General features: G+C 30.7%; 1 protein-coding gene across 1 annotated transcript in view; it reads left to right on the top strand.

Annotated features, from left to right (window-relative positions):
- Positions 1-21297, top strand: part of LOC100865061 (uncharacterized) — a 203166-nt gene that overhangs the window by 44044 nt on the left and 137825 nt on the right. Inside the window, exon 2 of the mRNA XM_086915264.1 lies at positions 8907-9158. Within this exon, the coding sequence (XP_086771390.1) occupies positions 8907-9158 (252 nt within the window). The remainder of the gene's footprint in view (positions 1-8906; positions 9159-21297) is intronic.

Here is a 21297-nt window from a genome sequence, read left to right as displayed (position 1 = left end):
TTAATAAAAACTGTATAAGAATGAAATTATGAAACGAAGTTTGTATTTAAAACTCTTTGATCTTTATCTTTGTTATTTGAAATTTAAATTTATAACTTAACTTAACTTCAGTTTAAAATTCAATAACTTAAAATTATAATTTCATGGGATGCATGATCTTGTTAAAAAACATTTCACATGTTTTTTTTTTTTTTTTTTTTTTTTTTTTTTTCAAAAATCCAAAACCCATCACGTCACGATTAATTTAATAGTTATTCACAACGTGTCATGGACAACGATATCCAAGTCAATGATACGCATTGCCTACGTATATCACAATGCTCATTGTATACAATGATGATGCAGTGTAGAAATGGCGACAAGCTCTCCTACAATTAGATGTGTTCAACAAGAAAATTAAATTACATCTCCCCCCCTTCCCCACCCAGCGCCCAAACGATAATTATTCACGGTTAAAGGATTCAACACTTTTCACTTTTACACCAAGGCTAAAGTAAGGGGCTGATGCATCCGCTTCTTCGTGCGATTAGCTTCGTGATGTTGCTCTCTGAAACCAGTTCCCTTTAAGAGCAATTATAGAAATGAGACGATATTCCATTTGTAGTTTAGTTACTATTTCTATACGCGGAATAATCATTTTCTCTTCCTCGTCGTTCCTTTTCTCCTTCTACCGCCACCCCCTCTTCCTCCCCCTCCTCCTTCTCCTTCTCCTTCTTCTCGGTTCTTTTTCGTACTCGACTTGCGTGACTTCTAAAGATTCTTCTAGCTTTACAGAACAAGCGGTTCTCAGGCTGAAAAGAATGTAGATCGCGGTGTTTCGTTTCCATTTGAAAATACTTGTCAAAGTTTTTGCATTTTCTCCAGAAGGCAGAGAGAGAGAGAGAGAGAGAGAGAGAGAGATTGTTCTTCTGCTCGTTAAGTTCATAAAGTCATTTACTTGACCTATTTTTCGGTCGAAAAACATCGTTACCACCACACCTCGACGGACAAATCGATTTTTAATCAATTAAGATAAATTACGAACGCTGAATTTTTCAAAGAAAATTCTCTCTCTCTCTCTCTCTCTCTCATTGTTATCAAATTTAATCTTACATATTAGCTGTTCGAATCATCAACAAGTGATATCGGTATTATTACGGTTACGTATCGATTAATAATTTATTAACGCGATGTCAGTTTATATTAGATCCAATTAATATTCTGTAATATTCTGGACGAATTAATTAATGGCTAAGAGAAGAAGGTAGAAAGATCCAGGAGAAAATTATTATTTCATAAAAACGGGGATATTATATATCCTTGTGTGGAAGATGAATAAAAGAAATTTTCATTTGCATTTGAGAAGAGAAACATAGTAATTTTATATGCATATGTATTGGGTGATTCAGAAAATTCCTAGGATTTTATATATTTCTGGAGTTTTTCCCCCCCCTTTTTTTTTTTAATACATTATTGGTAAATTTTTCCAAATTATAAATAATTAATAATATTAATAATTTGTATCGAATAAGTTTGATAATAAAAGTTTTATTATTAAATTTTAAAAATTATGATTATTCTATTTCAAATTATAAAATATAAAAAGAAAAAGTATATAAACGTATAATTGAAACAAATTTCATTATTAAAAAAATGATTATCAATAAATTTCTTACAAATATTTATTCGATCCACTTACAAAAATCTTTACGTACAATTCTATCAACGTGAAAATAATACTTTACATTTGTATAAAAGTATTCGATAAAAGCGTATTATGACTTTAAATTTCTCTTTAATTTCATTGAAAACTTCCCAAACGGCTCGATAAGAAATATTACCTTTCATTTCAAATATATATATATATATATTTATATTTAAAAAAAAAAAAAAAAAAAAATTCCCCCTCTCCAAAGTAAATTAAGAAATTGAGCGCCACTGGTCATGACTGACAACGAGCATAAATAATAAACCGATCGTAACGTTCCATGTGTGTACACGGATAAAATGTGCTTGAACGAGGCATCGACAACGTATGCTGAATAATACATGCGCTGTCGTTCTCGATGCCGTGGAGAAATATTTGGTAGGGCCGGTACGCGCGATGGTAATTGGAGTGTGTGTGCGGGTAAATAATGAAGGCAGAAACGCGCCACACGAAAATCCATGCACAGCAACCAAGTGACTACGTGGACACATGGAAAGGGAGGGGGAGTGGTGATGGTATGAGGGAGAAGTTGGAGGAAGGGGTGAAGGAGAGACAGAGAGAGAGAGAGAGAGAGAGAGAAAGGAGGAAAAAAAGAGGGAAAAGAGAGAAAAAAGAAGGATCGGTAGATGCAATTGCGATATCAATGGCGTTGGGGGTTCGCAGGCGATGCAGCTGTAGCGGAGAAACGAGATTAACGCTATAAATACCATTGGTGGCCGGGCTGTGTCTTGACCGGCGAGAAATTCTTGTCCGTGACTGTACCCTTAAAACATTAGAAATAGTTATGACAGTGGCGCTCATCCAATCGGTACCGGTTCTGTGGTTATTGATTCAATTATGTAACTGGCCTCTCATATGTATATCGTATCGGAGTTTAACATTTTTATTCTCCATAATTGATTAGTTGGAGTAAACTTTTCTTTTTTAATTTTCATTCTTTGTTTGCGGTTTTTTTTTTTTTTTTTTGTATTTTAATGCAAAGATTGGACACGAAAGAAAGATTGTAAGTGTATCGTGGATACGAATAAATTGTATCTTTTGTTTCGTTTTTTTTTTATGATGTAAAATTATTTTTTTTTTTTTTTTTTTTTTACCTTTTCATTCAATGAAATTTCAAATTGGTAAAATAGAAATATCGTGGAGTGTAAAATACATTTTGTTACGCAAAAAAATTTTTTTTTTTTTTTTTTATATTTTTCGAGTATTCAATTTTATTTGCTTGTAATGATTTTCGAGGTCGTGTGTCGATAAATATAGTAAATGGCGTAACGAGCGTCACGATTTTCATATGAGATAATAACTTAATTAATAATGCTATTAATAATTTAATTATTTAACTGGAAATAACATATGAATATATTATTCTTATTCAGTATTCCGTGTGCCTGTATTATTTGTTATGAGGTATATTTAGTTTGGGGAAATAGTTATATTTCAATTTATTGAAATAAATATTAATTAATAATTATTCGAATAATTATGAATAAATAAATATTAATAATTAAAATAATCAAGTAAAATTAATTTAACTTTTTTATCATAAAATAAAGTTATTCGCGTTTAATATTTATTAATTTCGAAAATATAATTATTACATGTTTGGCTATATGACTACGTTATATAATATAATCTTTACTTATTATATTATGTAATATATTTGTTATTTTCATTTCAAATGAAAACTGCACGAGTGTGTTTAAGAATAGATTATTATTAGGTTGACTTAGTGAGCAATTAAACCCGATGCAATCGAGGAAGGAAATAGCCATCCTATTTAAGTATTAGAGTTAACGAAGTAATTATGCATTTTTGCACAACAACATGATGCATTCTGAATCGGAATTAAATAACAGAATTAATGTAGTCTATCTTTAAATAATAATTATATATCCTTTTTTTGTTTTTTTTTTTTCATAATATTGAAAATTTTTCATAAATATATGTATATTTACCAAACTTCATCAAATATTTCTGCTATATATCTAAATTTCATCAAAATATTTATTACGAAAGAAAAATTCGAAATAATTTATTTATAATAAATTTTGTTTTCAAAAATAAAAAAATTAATATTGAATAATATTTATAACGATGGCATCGAAAATTTAACTAAAATATTATATTTACGTTCAATTCATTTTATATGAATTCATATCCTGTATTTTATCTTTATTATTTTAAATATGGAATTCATACTCCCTATATTTTATGAGAAAATTCTACTTTCCAACAAAACAAAACTCAGATTATTGTACACTACAAAACTATGAAATTTTTCTGGATGAAAATTTTTATAAAACTCAATATCAAAAATAATAGAGATATTTCAGATAATGGAATTTAAACAAAATTTGAAATAAACTTTGAAATAAAGAATTAAAAACAAAAAAAAGAAATATATATATATATATATATATATATATATATATATATATATATATATATACAAGCCTTTGCAAAATTGATTCTGACACGTTAAAGCGAAGGAAAAGAAAAATATATTGATATAAAAAAATATGGCTTATTTTTCGAATTACAAGCGGTTTATATTTGCACAAGAAGCGCCTGTAAGTAGGCAACTGGCCAAGAATCGGTATATAACCTGCAAAGGTATTCCACGTCACATGTTTAGTAACACTCTGTATACATAAATCGACAATCCTCCTACACGCACGATGTCGTTTTCACACACCAAAATCCGTTCGATTTGAGATCGAGCATGTAAGTAAAGTAAAGGGGAGAAATAGACAAGCTTTTGCTATAAAGTAGACGCGTCTATGGAGTATTCGAGTTAAGCAGAGAGATGGCGCATCGGATTTTTCATTCTCACTTTTTACCGTATCATTGGATATTCTGAATCACGATGGCAATCTTTTCCATTGGTGTGAAAGCGTGGAACATCATATTTGCAATTCGATACACGGCAACATTTGAATTCATATTAACAGATTTGTGCAAAAAGTGTGTATATCTTTCCTCGTTAAAAGAATTTAACCCCTGTTTCGAAAAGATCTTTTGCCAAATTTTCTCGGCTGATGAGATTGTCTATGTTTTTTTTTTTTCTTTTTCTTTTTTTAAACAACTTTTTAAATTATCTCTTAATTTACCTTTACTTTGCATCCAACGAATTCATGATTCATTAAGGGAAGGCGAAAACTTTTCACGAACAATTTAATCGCATCTTCATTTTTTATTTAATCCATTCGATTCATTTTTTAACTTTCGAAAAAACTGGAAAAGAAAGTTTTACTTGAAGTGGGGAGGGGGGAAACGAGAAAAAAATATGTACATACTCCAGTCAAGGAATATCAAGAAGTTTTCCCAAATTAAATATTTCATTTAGTTTAGTAACGTTTTCTTGCTAGTTATACGACGCTTCAATTTTCGTAATATCATTTAATTAAATTATGCAGGAATTTAAGCATTTCGTTCACGTATGATGAGAAATAATAGCGCATGAGAGGGAACTTGGTTAATAAAGGTTATAGTTTAAGATGCATTTATAAAATAAGTTTCGAGAAAATTAAATTGCACTTAGTAGTATATCAGATTAGATTAAATATGTTTTTTTTATATATATATATATATATATTGCATTAATAATATTTGCATTCTAGATTATATTTGATTGATATCGTGATAATATGAAAATTATTTCGATATTGCGAATTTAATCTCATTTCTAGTATTTTAATTAATTTTTTCATGTCTGAGGCGTGTTTTTTTCTTGAACAGAATCCTTGAACGAAGTGAATTAATGTAAGTACATTGTTAAATACGGGTATTAGGGTATGCGCATTAATTCTCACTTTTAATATTATGTGCATTAATTTCCATCTTGTATTTTTTATATTTATCGAGAATTTTATTAATAAATTTTATTTTAATTTAATAATATACGAAGCATAATTTTATAATTTAATTTTATAGTACTTTAGATAATTTAATGAGATTAAAAGGAATTCAAATTAAATTCTATAAAACTAATATAAGGAAAATTTAAAAAAAAAAAAAAATTATTTATCTTATTTCATAGAATATAAATTAATGGAATATTTATACATTTCATAAAAATTATTATTTCATGTTTTATTAATATTTTACATTTTACATATTTATATCTTAAAGCAGAGATATTTATAACATATATTTATAATAGATAACATAACTATAAATGAAACGATAAACGGGTGATAACACGCGCATATAACAGATAACAGATTTTATATAAAATAAAAAATATATAGAATAAAAATTAAACGTCTATTTAACTTACGAGTTTGCTTTGATATTTCATTCCAAATTTTTATTTCAAACATTTTATATTTCAAATATTTTATTGCAAATAACTTCGTTAAATAATTCATCCAACTCGGCAAATATATATTTATATCCTATTACATTATATAATAACAAAAATTTTTCTTCATTGAAAGGTATTCAACACAAAGATATATCAAACATCTCAAATTCAATGCAAACACACCAGATATCCCATCCACTTATATCTATCTATCTATCCTCTACTGTGTATCTAATAATCTCAGCTTGCAATCTCGTACGTAGGATTATCCAATGTCTACGTATTCGGTATCGTTCAAAATCGGCCATCGGACAGATATATAACACGTAATCATCGATCAATTTCGGGTTCAATCGGTAAGGTAGCGCGAAAAATTCGATTTCGGCTTAATTGATGCGCTTGCTGCGCGCTATGCGCGCGTCTGCATTCGGCGGATTGCGCATGCGCGTGTCCCCTCGCGTGCTTCGTTAATCACGCACGTTGACGGTTGAATCTTGGCAAAAAGAAAAGGGGAGAAGGAAACGAAGAAGTGAGCGCATTTGTGAGTGCGAGGAAGGAGGGGAGGGGAAGAGGTAAGGCATAAAAGACATGAATGCGAGTCGTTGCTCGCTTTGCTGTTCGCACAGGAAGCTTCATCGAGAGTTATACGCGGGACTGTACGCGACGTGCACGCTTCGTTTATCGAATTTCTCTCTCTCTCTCTTTCGATCTCTCGATCCCTCTCTTTCTCCTTTTTTTTTTCTTTTCATATTTTTCTCATTCTCTCTTCTAGTTACCTTCCTTTAAAATAATAAACGTTGCTTTTTTTTTTTTTTTTTTACACTTTTGTAATAATGGCGATCTTTTTAAAGGATAAACGAAAATCGTAGATTATTCTGATTTCATTTTTTGTGTTTTTTTTTTTCAATTGTCTCGAATAATTGGAAAAGAAAAGGTTGATTAATTGATTAATTTTTCTTCACTTGTTTGTAAATTGCAATAATTTGTAAAATATTTATTCGATTCGAATAGTAATATTGTGTTTATCGGAGAACGTTTGGATGATAATGCTTAACTTAAAAATGAAATTATTCTTAAAATTGTTGTGGATTAGTAGTTTGTTAAAACAAAAAGAAAATGCAATTTAAAAAAGGTTAAGGAGATAAATATCGTAGATATTGCTAATAGTAGGTTCGTAATATTTATTTTAAGATATTTTCTAAATCGATAATTATTTAATATCATTAGCCTCATATCTCTTTCTAAAATATATATATATATATATAAAAATGTGGTTTCATTTTTAAAAATTGAAATTTATTATTGTTATTATTATTTTTTTTTATAAAAAGAGATGTTTTGAAAATTTTATTCTAAAACTTTATTATTTTTAATTACATATAAACTTTTTTTGATAAACTTTTTTTGTTGATGAAATGATATATCTTTCCACAGAAAAAAATGTATAATTTCTGATTAAAATCTTGAAGAATATCGTAATCAGGTGTTCGAGTATTTATAGAAGTGTGAAAAATATATATTTATTGAAATTATTTGTTACATTGTAGTTGACCGACATACTTAGTGTTTGCGATTTATTCGATAAAATAATCTGTTCATTATCTAAGTATGACATTTTTTTTTTTTTTTTCTTAAATATCATTCGAGTATAAATAACCGATATGAAGATTGTATCGATAATCTATACTTCTCGAAAAAACCTAAACTTTATATAAATGTATAATTAAATTTTTTCTTTTTCTTTTTTTAGAAAGAATTATCCAACAATTTAATTTTATTTTCGAATCGCATATCAATGTATATTACACGTATTTTCAATAACCGATATTATTCCCATCACGGACTGTACTAGAAACCATTTTCTTCCTTGGAAAATGTATTACTTTACCTTCATTAGTTTGCACGTTATCCAAGTTCAAACACGCTATATAATTTTCCATTTAATCTTGTAAATGAGCTCAAGGTTTATTAATGAACATGCAGCCGATGCGAACTAAAATTTCACAATTATACGAATTATTATTGAAACATTGGAAATTTATTATTAATAAGAAAGATCTTTATCTAATTCTATCGATAATTTATATCGATTGATTGAATAGACGAGAAATAAATTGGGATGCTTTATCGATGAAAAATATTAATTTCCCCATAATGCTTTATCGGGAAACAAATCGTGTTATTCGTTTTAAGAAACATTTTTTTAAAGCGATGCAATGATACAAATGAGGGCCACTGGCGTGGGATATGAGTCATCTAACGACTTGTTTTACTTGACGAACATCCATAAAACCGATCTGATGGCTTACAAATAAGCGTACTCGACACAAGCCTATTCCGATATTTCGCTGACTACGAATATTATTTTTACCCACTTGCCGGGCTTCGTGAAAAAGAAAAATAAATCTATCGATTATAATTTTTTTCTATATTTCAATTTATTTGAACAGCATTTGTTTAACAAGCCTTGTTCCCAAATAAACTTCCCCAATAAACTAAGAATATATATTTACTAAAAAAGACTAAAAAAAAAAAAAAAAAAAAAAAAAATTCCATCTTAAATATATGTACATACTTTTACAATATTTATAAAAGTTGAATAAATAAATTATTTCTTTTAATGTAATTACAGTCAACTCTCTCGATATTGTAAAAATTTAATAATATACTCAAGATTCTCGAGTATATACGAATATTTCCATCGCACTGTTTTTGTTGACATGCCTCCGATTCCTAGCTTTCGTTTAACGCGATTTCCACGAATTATATACGTGCCCATAGAAGTGTCGACCGTGTGTTTTCGACATTCTGCGCGTGAGAACAAATAACGTTCGCTTGGAGATTACGGAACATTTGTATTGTATGTAAACAGAAGGACAAGAGTTATAAGAGGAAACGACGTCGATTTCGTTTCAGTTATTGGGCGGTGCTTGCTTCAGCCACGGCCCGTACACGTTCTACAAAGCGGTTAGAATAGGAAATGGTCGTGTACTTCGCCTTGGAAGCTTCTTCCTCACGAAACTGTGGAGCGATGCCGATCTTGTCAGCATCGGGGAACTTCAGCTGTTGTGGATGGACAGCCGGGGACCGAATCAACCTCTGGCATCGTTGCGGTTATACTTCTTGCCGGAGAACACCCCGGATGGCCGAAGGGACACGCATGGAGAGGTGAGTGGTTTTTTGCTCTCTTATTTTCCCCCCCTTTTTCTCTTACTTCTCGAGGACGAATCATCGCGTGTATGTATGTATGCGCGCGCGTGTGTGTGTGTATGCGAAGCATCTTTATTAATTTAATTTAATTTGTTCACACGTTGTGGACAAAATTGTAATTATACTCTTTTATAATTTATATCGTTCAATAAATAATTGATAGTTAATAAAAAAAAAAAACACATGGAAATTTGCAAAGATTTATTTTACGATTTTCTTTTTTTTTATTATTCATAGTCTTAAATTAAAATAGATATATTTTTAATTTAAGCGGGAATAAAATAAATTTCAAATTCGATGGATTCAAGATATTTTCGAGCGTTTATTTTCTTTATTGTGTCGGGGATTATCTTATTATAATCTAAGACTATGAATAAGATATATTGCATAATAAATATTTGCAATATTCTATCTTCGTAATAGTTATTTATTGATCGAAATAATTATAAATACGTAACGAGCAATTCTGTCCGTCGAATCGTGTACTGAGAAAAGTTAAAAAAACAATCTATTTATATCCTTCGAGATCAATAGATTAGATTCTTTTCTTTTTTTTTTTTTTTTTTAAACCGTTCTTATGGAATCGATATTTTTAGGATCCGTAATAAGAGTTTCGCGAAAACAAAGATTATTTTAGAACATTTTCATGAGATGTAAATAAAATCATTATTAGGTATTAATTTAGATGATATAATATAATATTTATATCGTAATTAGGTATCGTAGTAGGCAAAGAAAATAGACACTTTTTACATATATATATATTTTTTTATTTTTCGTACGTATATTTATTAAATTTCGTTTCCATTCGGTTCGATCGTTGATAGAAAGTAAAGTTTCGAATGTAATGAATCAGACGAATTGCTACATTGCTCTTATTGCGAAAATAATGAATTGGAGAAGCAATCTTGGTTCATAACGACAGCACCGCGTATAAATAGCTATATTCTGTAAAATAGAAAGTAATATTTAAACCGGTAAATCAGCTAGGATTGTTTCGTTGTAATCTTATTGTGAAAGTAAGAGAGGAACATTTTCTTATTCCGTAAATGAATAAGAATTATTATTATCGAGGACTGGGCTAAAGTAATTAAGATTGTGAACGTTGAACGATCATAATCCGTGCATCAGATTTTGTTATCTTATTACAAAGAAAATTTTCATCTTTGAGATAACAAAATAAATACAATGATGGGATAATTAAAATTGAAAAGTGTCAATAACGTGTCAATTCGAAGGATGAAATTACAAAATTTTTATTTTTCAACGACACACGCCTCGAAAGAAGATTTCATTATTGAAATATGCAATCAAATTTGAATAAGAGTTGTGTGGAGATAAAAAAGAAAAAGATACGCGTTTTTTTTCCTCTTTTTTTTTTTTTTTCTTTTTTTTATCTCCAGTCTCGAATTCATCACAAAGTTCAAAGTATAGATCGTAAATGGTAAAATAGAAAATCTCGCAGTTTAAAAATACGTAGAAAACTTAATCTCGTTTCACGATAGAACCGAGAGAATTACTCGACTGTAATCTTTTATTCGAGTTAATTGCCCCAGATAAGATAATAAGCAATCTTTTTCCTCCAAGTTTCAAATATAAAGTATATTAATTGAACATGTAATCAGAGTGGAGCAATGTTTGAAAAAAAAATAATATAATGGGATTATAATATTTATAACACAAACTAACGGTAAATAATCATAGAAAGTTACGTGCACGCGTTTCTGATTTCGCGCTCTTTTTTTTAATCGTGATTAATGATTTCGCTTCGAAATTAGAATTAATTATTGTTGCGCATAGATTAGGAATCTATAAAATAATATTATGGAAATGATTTAAACGTGAATATATATAGCTTTTATTTAAACGAGATCAAAAAATAATCTCGCTAAAAGTATCTCCACCATCGATTTTTGTAGGAATTGTAAAAAAGAAAAAACAAATTCATAAAATTTTTCCACGAATTTTGAGGAATAGATTGAAAAATAAATCGATTAATAAAATTTTTATTTTAAACACGATAAAAATTTGAGTGATTTGAGTGAAATATGAATATACATGGAAGAAACAATTGTATCCATTTATATTTTAATTCTTCAATAGAAATAGAAAATTTTTTTTATCATTTTTCCTATTTTTAAAAAATAGGAAACTTATTTTGATTTTTTTTTGTTTTTTTTTTTTTTTCATAAAAAATCGAATCAACGGAATTTATTAGAAATATTTTCGGGGGATATAAAATTTTTTTCGAAAAATTGAATTTTCTCAAAAGAAATTTGGCTTTGTGTTCGAAAACTTTCGTTTTCTCGAGTAATAAAAATTTTTACGACCGATCGTTTCCTTTTAATGAGACCAATAAAGTTTAGTCGCTCTTCCTTTTTTAAAATATATAATCGAGTTATCGAGCAACGATTATCCTTTCAGTTGTAACAATTTAAAAGATCGTGGAAAACGAGTGTCGCAATGCCAGAATTTTTCTGAATTCTGTCGGCTAATTTTAGCGATGCAATGCAACCTTGATCTAATTCATTGCTCGACCACGTTGCTCGAAACAATTCCACGTTTCATGTCGAACATACATCGTGCGCATATTTTTTCCCTTCAAACGTGATTCTTGCGAGATCGCATATGCTTTTTTACAGTGCTATACAGTGAATATTGCTTTCCAAAATGGATAAATCGTCGAAGCAATCGCACGTATAATTACAATGATGAATTTATACGTTTGTTGTTTTGAACGATTAGCCAGCTTTGTTATTTACAAAAAAAAAAAAAAAAATTGTCAGATCTCAGAATTCGATAAATTTTTTTTGTTTTTAATCACGGTTAATCCTCCGCTTTTTCCAAAATTAAGAATATCCTGACGAGATCCTGGCATTTTTATTATAAATTTTCTAATAAATATTAATTCATACGTATGATCCAGCTTTATTAAATATTATTAAATATTTTTATACAAAATATAAAAAAATAAACATTTTATAACATTAACTTGCCAAAATTTTTCAACTTATCTTTCTAAAGCTAGCTCATCATTCTCGTATATTCGATACATTTATCGATCATCATCATCATCATCATCATCATCTTTCTTTCTATATTTCTTTCGATATTTACGTTAATCGAAAAAAATAAATAAGTAAAAAAAAAAAAAGGAATGAGATTGAAATTACAATCGGTCTCTCAAATTAAGGAAACAAAACATCGTTCTCCGTCCAAGTTTTATCTAAAACTTGTCCCCCCTCCGCCCCCAGAAAAGTTGGAAGGCGTATAATTGTAATTTAACCGGTAATCGGTGGCGAACACTCGAACATCTCGTTCCAACAACGAGGAAATACTCTTTCGACGTCGTAAACCGGTTTACATTCTGTTTTTTCCACGGTTGCTCGAACATTTCATCGGCAAAAATCCTCCCCAAGAGTACGCATTACGCGAAACGTGATTTCTTTCCCCCCCCCTCCCCTCCCCCCTCCCCCTCCCTCCCTCCCCATCGTGACCATTAACCTTTCTCAATTCTGTATACTCTCGATGTATGCCCTGCACAGTCATCCTCGCTCGTCCGTATTATCTCACGAAAGAAAGATTCAATTCGAAATTCTTCTTGACAAGCGTGATGCGCTCTCGCGCAGAAACATTTCTTCTTCGTTGAAAGAAAAAAAAGAAAAAGAAGAAAAAAAAAAAAAGTTCTCGCGGAGAATATCTTCGAGTGGAAATTAATTTTCGTTGAAATTCGAGTGAAAAATCCACATTTCCCTCCTCCTCCCCTTCCCTGCGCGATGACGCGGTTGCGTTGATGGTAAAAAGAAAAATTGGTGTACAAAAAAATGTTCGGTTATATAAAGCAATTTAAGTTGCAAGATGAAGTAAGATGAAGATAGAATCGATCTCACTCTATCTTTACTTCATCTAACTTAAATTGCTTGTAACTTATACATATATATATATATATATAAGTTTCAACCGATATTTATATATATATATATATATATATATATATATATATATATATATATATATAAATTTTTATAATTGTTTTGACTTGTGAAATCGATTTTTCAAAGGCGTGCCACGAATAAATTAACGCCTTGTATAATTCATCATGCTCAACGCGTAATATTCAAATAATGAAAAATTATCATTATTGAAATCAATAAGTAAACGCAACGTTTGTTTATGAAAAAGAAAAAGAAAAAAAGAAAAAGAAAAAAACGTAACTGCGATTACAGTTGCATCCACATTTTGTATCCAAAATTAATCGATAAAACGCGACGTTTAATTTCTTCTGTACAAAATGTATCGGTATCTCGAGTCGAAAGCCAATTTCCGCCCACACAAGGTATCAAGGGTACCAGTTTAACTAAAATTAATCTGTCTTATAATAACGCGATTACCGCGGCCACGATAGTGTTCAGGGCACATTCGTGTACTCGGAATCAAATTCACCTTGTATTATGCTAACGACATGCTAATGGCCCCCCTTCTTTAACGACCGTTTCCTTTTGTGAGCCTCGCTTTTGATTCCTCGAGTTCTCCTCTCCTCTCCTCTCCTCGACGATCTCCACGGCTTCCCATCTGGCGATATTAATTACGAAATATTCCACAGGAGGCACGAGGAGAAACAAAAAGAGGGAGGGGGGAGGGAAAAAAAAGGGAAAAATCAAAATTCAATATTTCGGATATATAAACTTTCTGTGTCTGCCTCGATCGAGCCCCCCTTCCCCCCCCCCCCCCTAAATTGCATTATTGCCGTCCCGCGAACTATTCTATAAATATTCAACGAGATATTATCGATCAATTGTGATGTAAATCGACTCGGTCGATAAAATAGTTAATAATCGCAAGTTTATATTTATTAGCGGATGAAACGGATGGGATGCAAACGAAGAGCGATGGGAGGTAAAGAGAATCAATTGGGTCGAAGAGTGGAATAGAGAGAGAGAGAGAGAGAGAGAGAGAGAGAGAGAGAGAGAGAGAGAGGAAAAAATGAAACGAATGGCGAAGTTGAAAAATTCATGAAATTCCGAGGCACGATCGCGAACACAATATAGATTTATTTCCCCTCTGTTAATAGGGGAACGAGAATCGGTGTTATCGAATATTTTTTTTCTTTTTTCAATCTCCTCCCCTCCCTAGTTCGAGAAACGCAATGAGAGAACTTTATTATTTAATTGAGTTTCGATAATTTAATTTCTTCGAATCTTAATGAATATGATATCCTTCGAAATCGCAAGAACCGATGCATTTCTATTTTATAATATCCGTGGATTTCTGATCAATTCTGATTGTTCCTCCCTAAGAAATAATTCTAATTTCCATCTCTTTTTTTTTTTTTTTTCTTTTTTCTTTTCTTATAAAAAAAATTCAAGTTTGCGAAGTTTTTCGATAAAATTGCATCGCGTATAAAATGCACGAGTAGTTCAGTAGAGAAAAGAAGGAACGAATAAATGAAAATATGATTGGAAGCGAGTACGAAAATATTAGAAAAAGATAAATAGTTGTACGGAGAAAGACGGAGATAATAAAAAAGATTTATGAGCTCGCTTTATAAAAGATTCCATCGCGGAATTTTTCGAGATTATAGAGAAGTATTACGCTTATATAGTTTACAACGAATGTTTAACGCAATTTTTCATAAGGGAAAAGAAAAGGGAACTAGAAGAAGAAGAAGAAGAAGAAGAAGAAGAAAAAAGAAGGCAGTAGATGCAGATCTGTATGTTGTTCTTGCGGCTTTCATATTTTCCGGATTTTATTCAAAACCATATTTGCATTCTCATTATTTTTTTGCCTCCCTTTCGTTGAAGTTTCTCTGAAATTCCGTCGAGCTCCATACTTATATTTTCCATCTTCTCTAAGCATTAAATTCGTTTTCCTTTCTCTCTCTCTTCTCTTCTTCGCTTTGAGGGCGCAAGTGATAAATACATTTTTTATTATTATTATTACTTTTTTTTTTTTTTTTTTTTGGAATAAATGAAAACGTGGCAACGTTTAATTTCGAGCAATTTAACAATCGAATCGCGTCTTCGATTCTTTTAACGATTCTTGGCTCATTAATTGGCTAATTGTTAAATTGCAAGAATCGCATTTACTTTGTTATTATCGATAATCGGTAAATGATGATTACAGGTTGTAAAACCCGTGATGGAAGACTTCTAGGTACTTTTTGTTAATTGTTGGCAATATATAGAGAATATTAAACGGAATAAATATATACGACCATTTTGCAAGGCCTCGGTCCATGAAAACTTGGTAATGATGTTATTTAAATGCCTAATATTGATTGAGGATGATAGTATAATCGCGTTAATATGCAAATGTATTTATACATTAATTAAATTTATACGTGGATAATGTCGTTTGCAAAATATTACCGTAACTGAATGTATGAATTACGCTTGACATCATCGATTAATTCATCCGGCAGGGGAAAAAAAAGAAAAAAAAAAAAAAAAGAAAAAAATGTAAAAAGAATGTAATAAATACCGTGGTTACACATCGCTAATGATATTTCGCTCGCGGATATTTACTCGTAGAAAATTGATACGTACGGGAAAAAGGTCGAAAATATCGTATATAAATTTTATCTAATTTAACTTTTACGATACGAGATTTTTCGGAAAAATTGCTTGCGCTTGGAAAAATAAAATAAACGATAAACTTTCCATCAACTTTATTACTTATCCTCCCTCTTATCTTAAATATCTACTTTTTAAAAGTCAGAGGGAATAAAGTAAATTCATTTTGCCTCGATTCTCGAAGGAAAAATCGAGCGGAGAACGATCGTTCGAGGTTAACGCGAAAACACGTATAGTTAGATCGAAAAATAAATCCCTATTTACATTCCGTTCCTCTTTTTGTTCCATACGTAACCGATTTGCATAAACATCCGCAATCTAATAATGATATTGCGGCGCGGAATTTTCTTTCACGAAAATCTCTCGCGACCCGAGTTAGAGGAAATTCCAGAGCGGAGTTAAGCAAGAGATATGCAAAAAGGGGCCAGGATATAAAAGATAGGAGCGGTTAACAGAGGCAAGGGCGTAAAGCACTCGGTGGCAGATGTAAAAATGCTCCGCAGGGGTTTGCAGGACAGGAAAATCCCTCGTCGAATGTTGGGGTGGATTTTCGACTTGGCTCCACTATCGAGACATTGTCAATTAACCGCGCCCCTTCGCTCGTCATTCTCACTGTTTACACTGCTCCCTCGTTTTCGGAAAACAAGGAGAATTTTCATCTTTCTCGTCGCGGAATTAAATAATTTTTTTTCCACGAACTTCTTCCTCTCCCTCTTCCTCCTTCTCAATCAATTCTTAGAGATTATTCAATTCGGAGTTTGTATTATTTCGACTAAGAAACAAGACGGGGGGAGAAAAACTTGATATTTTTCCCCGAAACGAGAACAAATTCCATTCGCATTTACTAATTGGAAAGAAAAGTCTGGGAGAACGGTCAAAAACTGCATTTAGTTGGTCGAATAATTCAGTTAATTAAATATGCACCGGGAAGTTGTGCTACGACTCAACGCCAATTTCTTTCCGGATAAATAATCCTCGCGTATCGTATTTGCGAATTTTTTTTGGGATGAAAAGGAAATGATAATAATTTCTGGGAACATGGTTCTGCAAACAAGCCCAATGAATTATGCAAATAGCCTGGTTGCACGAAGAATAAGCACTTTGAATAATATATATCATCCATCATGATCTTAGTTATCTCTGAATGTGGATGTGCACCATAGTTTTATTTATCTTTTTATTTTTATTCTCTTCTATCTTCCCGTATCCCTTGTATTATAAATATGTATCTCGTATTACTTTCAATTCTTTTTCCAAAGTTGAATCCACAATTGTTGCCGCCTCAATCATCTCACGATCGATTATTAATCGTTGTTATAAGTTGGATTATGAAATATCGTTTTCTTTGAAATTTGAATTTGATAGATTAATATCGCATGAATCATCATGAATAATGGTGATTCGTGTGATAATCTTATATAAGTTTTAAGTTGAGAAAATTGTTGCGATAATTGTTGGAAATAATAAATTTATCATTTAGAGAGAGAAAAAGAGACAGAGAGAGAGAGAGAGAGAGAGTCAGATAAATCTTCATTGGGATAAATTATTAAATTAAATTGGAAATTTTAAATTAAAAAGGAAAAAAAGAGACAAACAATTCTTATCGATTTGTGTGACAATCAAAACTAATCATAAAAAAAAAAATAAATAAATAAATAAATAAATAAATAAAATAGATAAAATTTATTATTTTTATAATGAATATTTCAAATCATCGTAATCATATATCGATATGATGATTCGGATAATTTTTCATCGGATAATTATATTTGTAAAAAAATAACGTATAAAAAAAAAAATTATAATTATAATCTTATTAAGCATACAGTTGATCGGGTCGAAATATTTTGCGTATCTCGTTTTTTCAACGTAAAAATCATCTCGCCGATTAAATGCGTAATTGCATTTTATTTTATTTTTTTTTTTTTTTATAATTCGAAGATAGATCGGTGTGAAATAAATAAATATTTATCGAAAGTAGATTTCTTTTTTTTTTTTCTTTCCATCTTTCTCCAATAATTTGTAATATTAATTTTACATCATCGTCATCGTAATTGGACGCTATTGTGCATCGATACAATGATAATACTCGGAATATTCGGGCGGAGGAAGGAATTACGCATTTGAGAAAATTGAGATCCCAAAGGTGTATTTTCTATTTCAACGAAATTTCGCTCGCAATATTATAGAAATCGTTTTGTCAGATCTCAAAGCGGTGTGTTTGTATACGCGTGTATACAAACATAATGGACGGAGATATAATGGTACACTTTGGTAAATGGAAAAACACATAGCGTTCGTTATTATTTTAAATCGATAAACGTCTGTGCACGCGAGAGAGAGAGAGAGAGAGAGAGAGAGAGAGAGAGAGAGAGAGAGAGAGAGAGAGCGACTGTTAAATCGAATCACCGTGCTCACAATCACGTCCGTATTATTGCACACGGCATCGAGTAAGAACAATAAATTGGATGCAAAAAAGACCTTGGAAATATTATTTTAAATTACATTTGAAACTGGATATATCTACGGATAAGTACGCTTCGAGCGAAATGATGTTATTTCATATGAATTATTATTCTTAATTTTTCGTTGTTATTACGTGTCAAGGACCAATTTTCCTCTTTAACGACGATCTAATAAACGAGACAATGCGTTCCTTTCCTGTGCTATGAATTACCTTTTGAAAAGAAGAGTGATTATACGTATAATAATAATAATAATAATAATGACTCGATGAAATTAAAACGAGGAAGGATTCTGTTCCGTAACGTGTCAAGTAGTGTGAGTAAAAGCTTTCGCGTTTTTTTTTTTTTTTTTTTTTTTTCTTTTCCTATAGAAGTGATAAAAGAAGAGCACCGTGGCAAGGCTCTGGAGAGGAGAAAGACCTCCTGGCAAAAAATTGGAACTTTTTCTCTTTTTCTCCCCTCGGAAAACCAGTTTTTACTTGGAATTTATTCGTTCGTTATCTCCGAGTCTGATTGGAAATTCAGGATGTAAGAAATATTTGAAGGAAAAAAAAAAAAAAGTAAAATACGATCATCAATGGAAAGGATCATTGTTGTTGTTGTTGTTGTTGTTGTTGTTGTTGAGGATCAATTGAAAGTTACTTCTTTATTATATTCGAGTTTTTCTTTATTGCATTTATATTGCACGGGTAGCGCGGTGTGTGTAGAAATAAGTATCTTCGAGCTCGACAAGGTTACGTTCTAATACTGTCCGCAGAAATGAGGTAATGAATAATGCATTCCCGCGATAAATGTTAGTTTTATGAAACACAACACATATGCATACAATCACATACGGATGAACATTAATTCGTTCTTGATGGTTTCGACGCATATTTTATGCGAATTTATATTTTAACGTGAATTTAATTAATTGAACAAAAAGTAAAAAAATAAAAGAGATATGGGCAAGTGTAAAAATAATCTAAATATTCATGATATTTTTTATAACCTTTTTACGTTGTAAATGAATTTTTTTTTTCTTGCCATTACTTTATTTTATTTTATTTTATTTTATTTTATTTTATTTTTTTTTTTTTGTATCATGTACAAAAAAATACAAAAATTTTTTTTGTATTAGGTAAGATACTTAAAATAGATTAGATGTTTGTTGTTGAGCTGTTAGAAAAAAAAAAAAAATATAGAGGTCGCGTGGAGGGGAATAATTAATTTGGTGTAAATAGTTTTTTTTTTCTTCTTCTTTTTTTTTCGATATATGAACGTGTCAAATTTGTTTTTTTTTTTTTTTTTTTTTTTTTTAAATGAGACGATATATTCGTATCGTATCACATAGTAGAGCGTTTTAAAAACGCGTACAACGACCTATGGTTCAAGATCAAGGTCACTGAAGGTCAACTGCAAAATAATTTATCAGTAAGGGGCCGAGATATTCAGGTGGCCTGTTTTTCGTGTTTGTACACGATAAAAGAAAAAGAAAAAAAAAAAAAAAATTCATTTATAATCGTGCGTGTACACATTTCTTCAATGTTTTTTCTTTTATCGCATTATGTATTCATCGCGATAAATCTTTCGATTTCACGTTTTTCTCGATGTTCACTCGTACTTTCGTTGAATCGATTCATTCTCGAGATGTCGATAAATCGAACGTCAATTGCTTCGATATGATTAAAAAAAAAAAAAAAATCTTCAAATATAATTCTTTCTGTAGTTCACGTTTTATTTGAATGTTATTGAAATTATTATTATTATTATTATTATTATTTTCTTCTTTCCACTTTCCATTTTATTTCATCAACGTTTCCCCAATTTTGTGATTGAAAAGATGGTAAAATTGGAATTTTACATTGCAATTAGCATGAACTTTCGTGAGGAAATATCCAAACTAATAATATCGAGGCAAATAAAATTGTATCCTGTTACGTTAGCTTTGTCTACACTTGGAGACCATTCGGAAAGACAATTCGGAGAATTGGCCAAGAATCGACTATCTTATAATCCCATCTGTGCTCTGGAATAAATTAGGAAGGGGGAATTGGTAACAGTTGTCGGGTAAACATTGCTGTTCGATAGTCAAGATGAATGGAGCCTTTTAATTCGATCGTGTTCATCAATCATGTCAATTATACGTGGCACAGTCGATTCGTGATAAGTCATTGGCATAATATTTTCACACCGTCGAGATTGATCGATTTTAATCGTTATTCTAGATTAATTAGGAAAAAAAGGAAAAAAGTGGAACAAATATAATCTTTCTTCGTAGATAAGGAATATAATATAATACGGATAGTTTGTTATCTCGCTTTTTTGTTTCAAAATTGTTTCCTTCGTATTGAAAAGGAAAGATTGAATATTGCAGACAGATGGAATAATTTAGAAGAGAACAAGAGGGAAATATGATTTGTAGAATGATATTTCGTTACAACCAATCAGAAAACACGTCATCGAAATAGATTTGACGAAATTTCGCACCCTTTCATCTAGCTTTCCACCCTCCTCTCCTTCCATCCACCCCTAAATAAATTTCATTTCATTTCAGCCATCCAGTTTTGATTCGATTTTCTTACAGCAGCGTCTAAATGAGAAAGGCAATTACGGGAATTTCTCGACTTGTTCGCGTATAAAGTATTGAAAATGAAGCGTCGTGAGGAGAGTGGTGATAGATGGCGTTGCTTTGTTAGACACACTTTCGTCGTCTATGCATTATTTTAATACCAAAAATATTAAAATTCGTTTCCTTGCAACGCGCCGAAAAAATTTTCTCATTTTTCTTTTCTTTTTTCTTGTTCGATATATGCGTTCAGGATGTTATTATTCACTATGCAAAATGTTGGGCGTAGATATTTCTATCAAAACTTCGAAGCTTTTTTTCTGTTTTTGCAAAAAAAAAAAAAATTCTTTCGCCATTTTTTCCTCCCGATTTTATTTTATTTTACTTTTTTTCCCTCCCTCCCCCCCCATCCTTCTTCCCTCCTTTTTTCTTTTTTTTTTTTTTTTTTCCTTTTGTTTCTTTCCCATGCGAGTAAATTAAGAGAATATGAACTTTTCTACTCCCATTTCAAA

The sequence above is a fragment of the Apis florea genome, unplaced genomic scaffold (assembly GCF_048593485.1).
Source record: "Apis florea isolate Af1SG1 unplaced genomic scaffold, ASM4859348v1 contig_2153_pilon, whole genome shotgun sequence".
NCBI lineage: Eukaryota > Metazoa > Arthropoda > Insecta > Hymenoptera > Apidae > Apis > Apis florea.
Note: the sequence above shows the minus strand (reverse complement) of the source record. Positions and strands in the feature narration are given on the sequence as shown.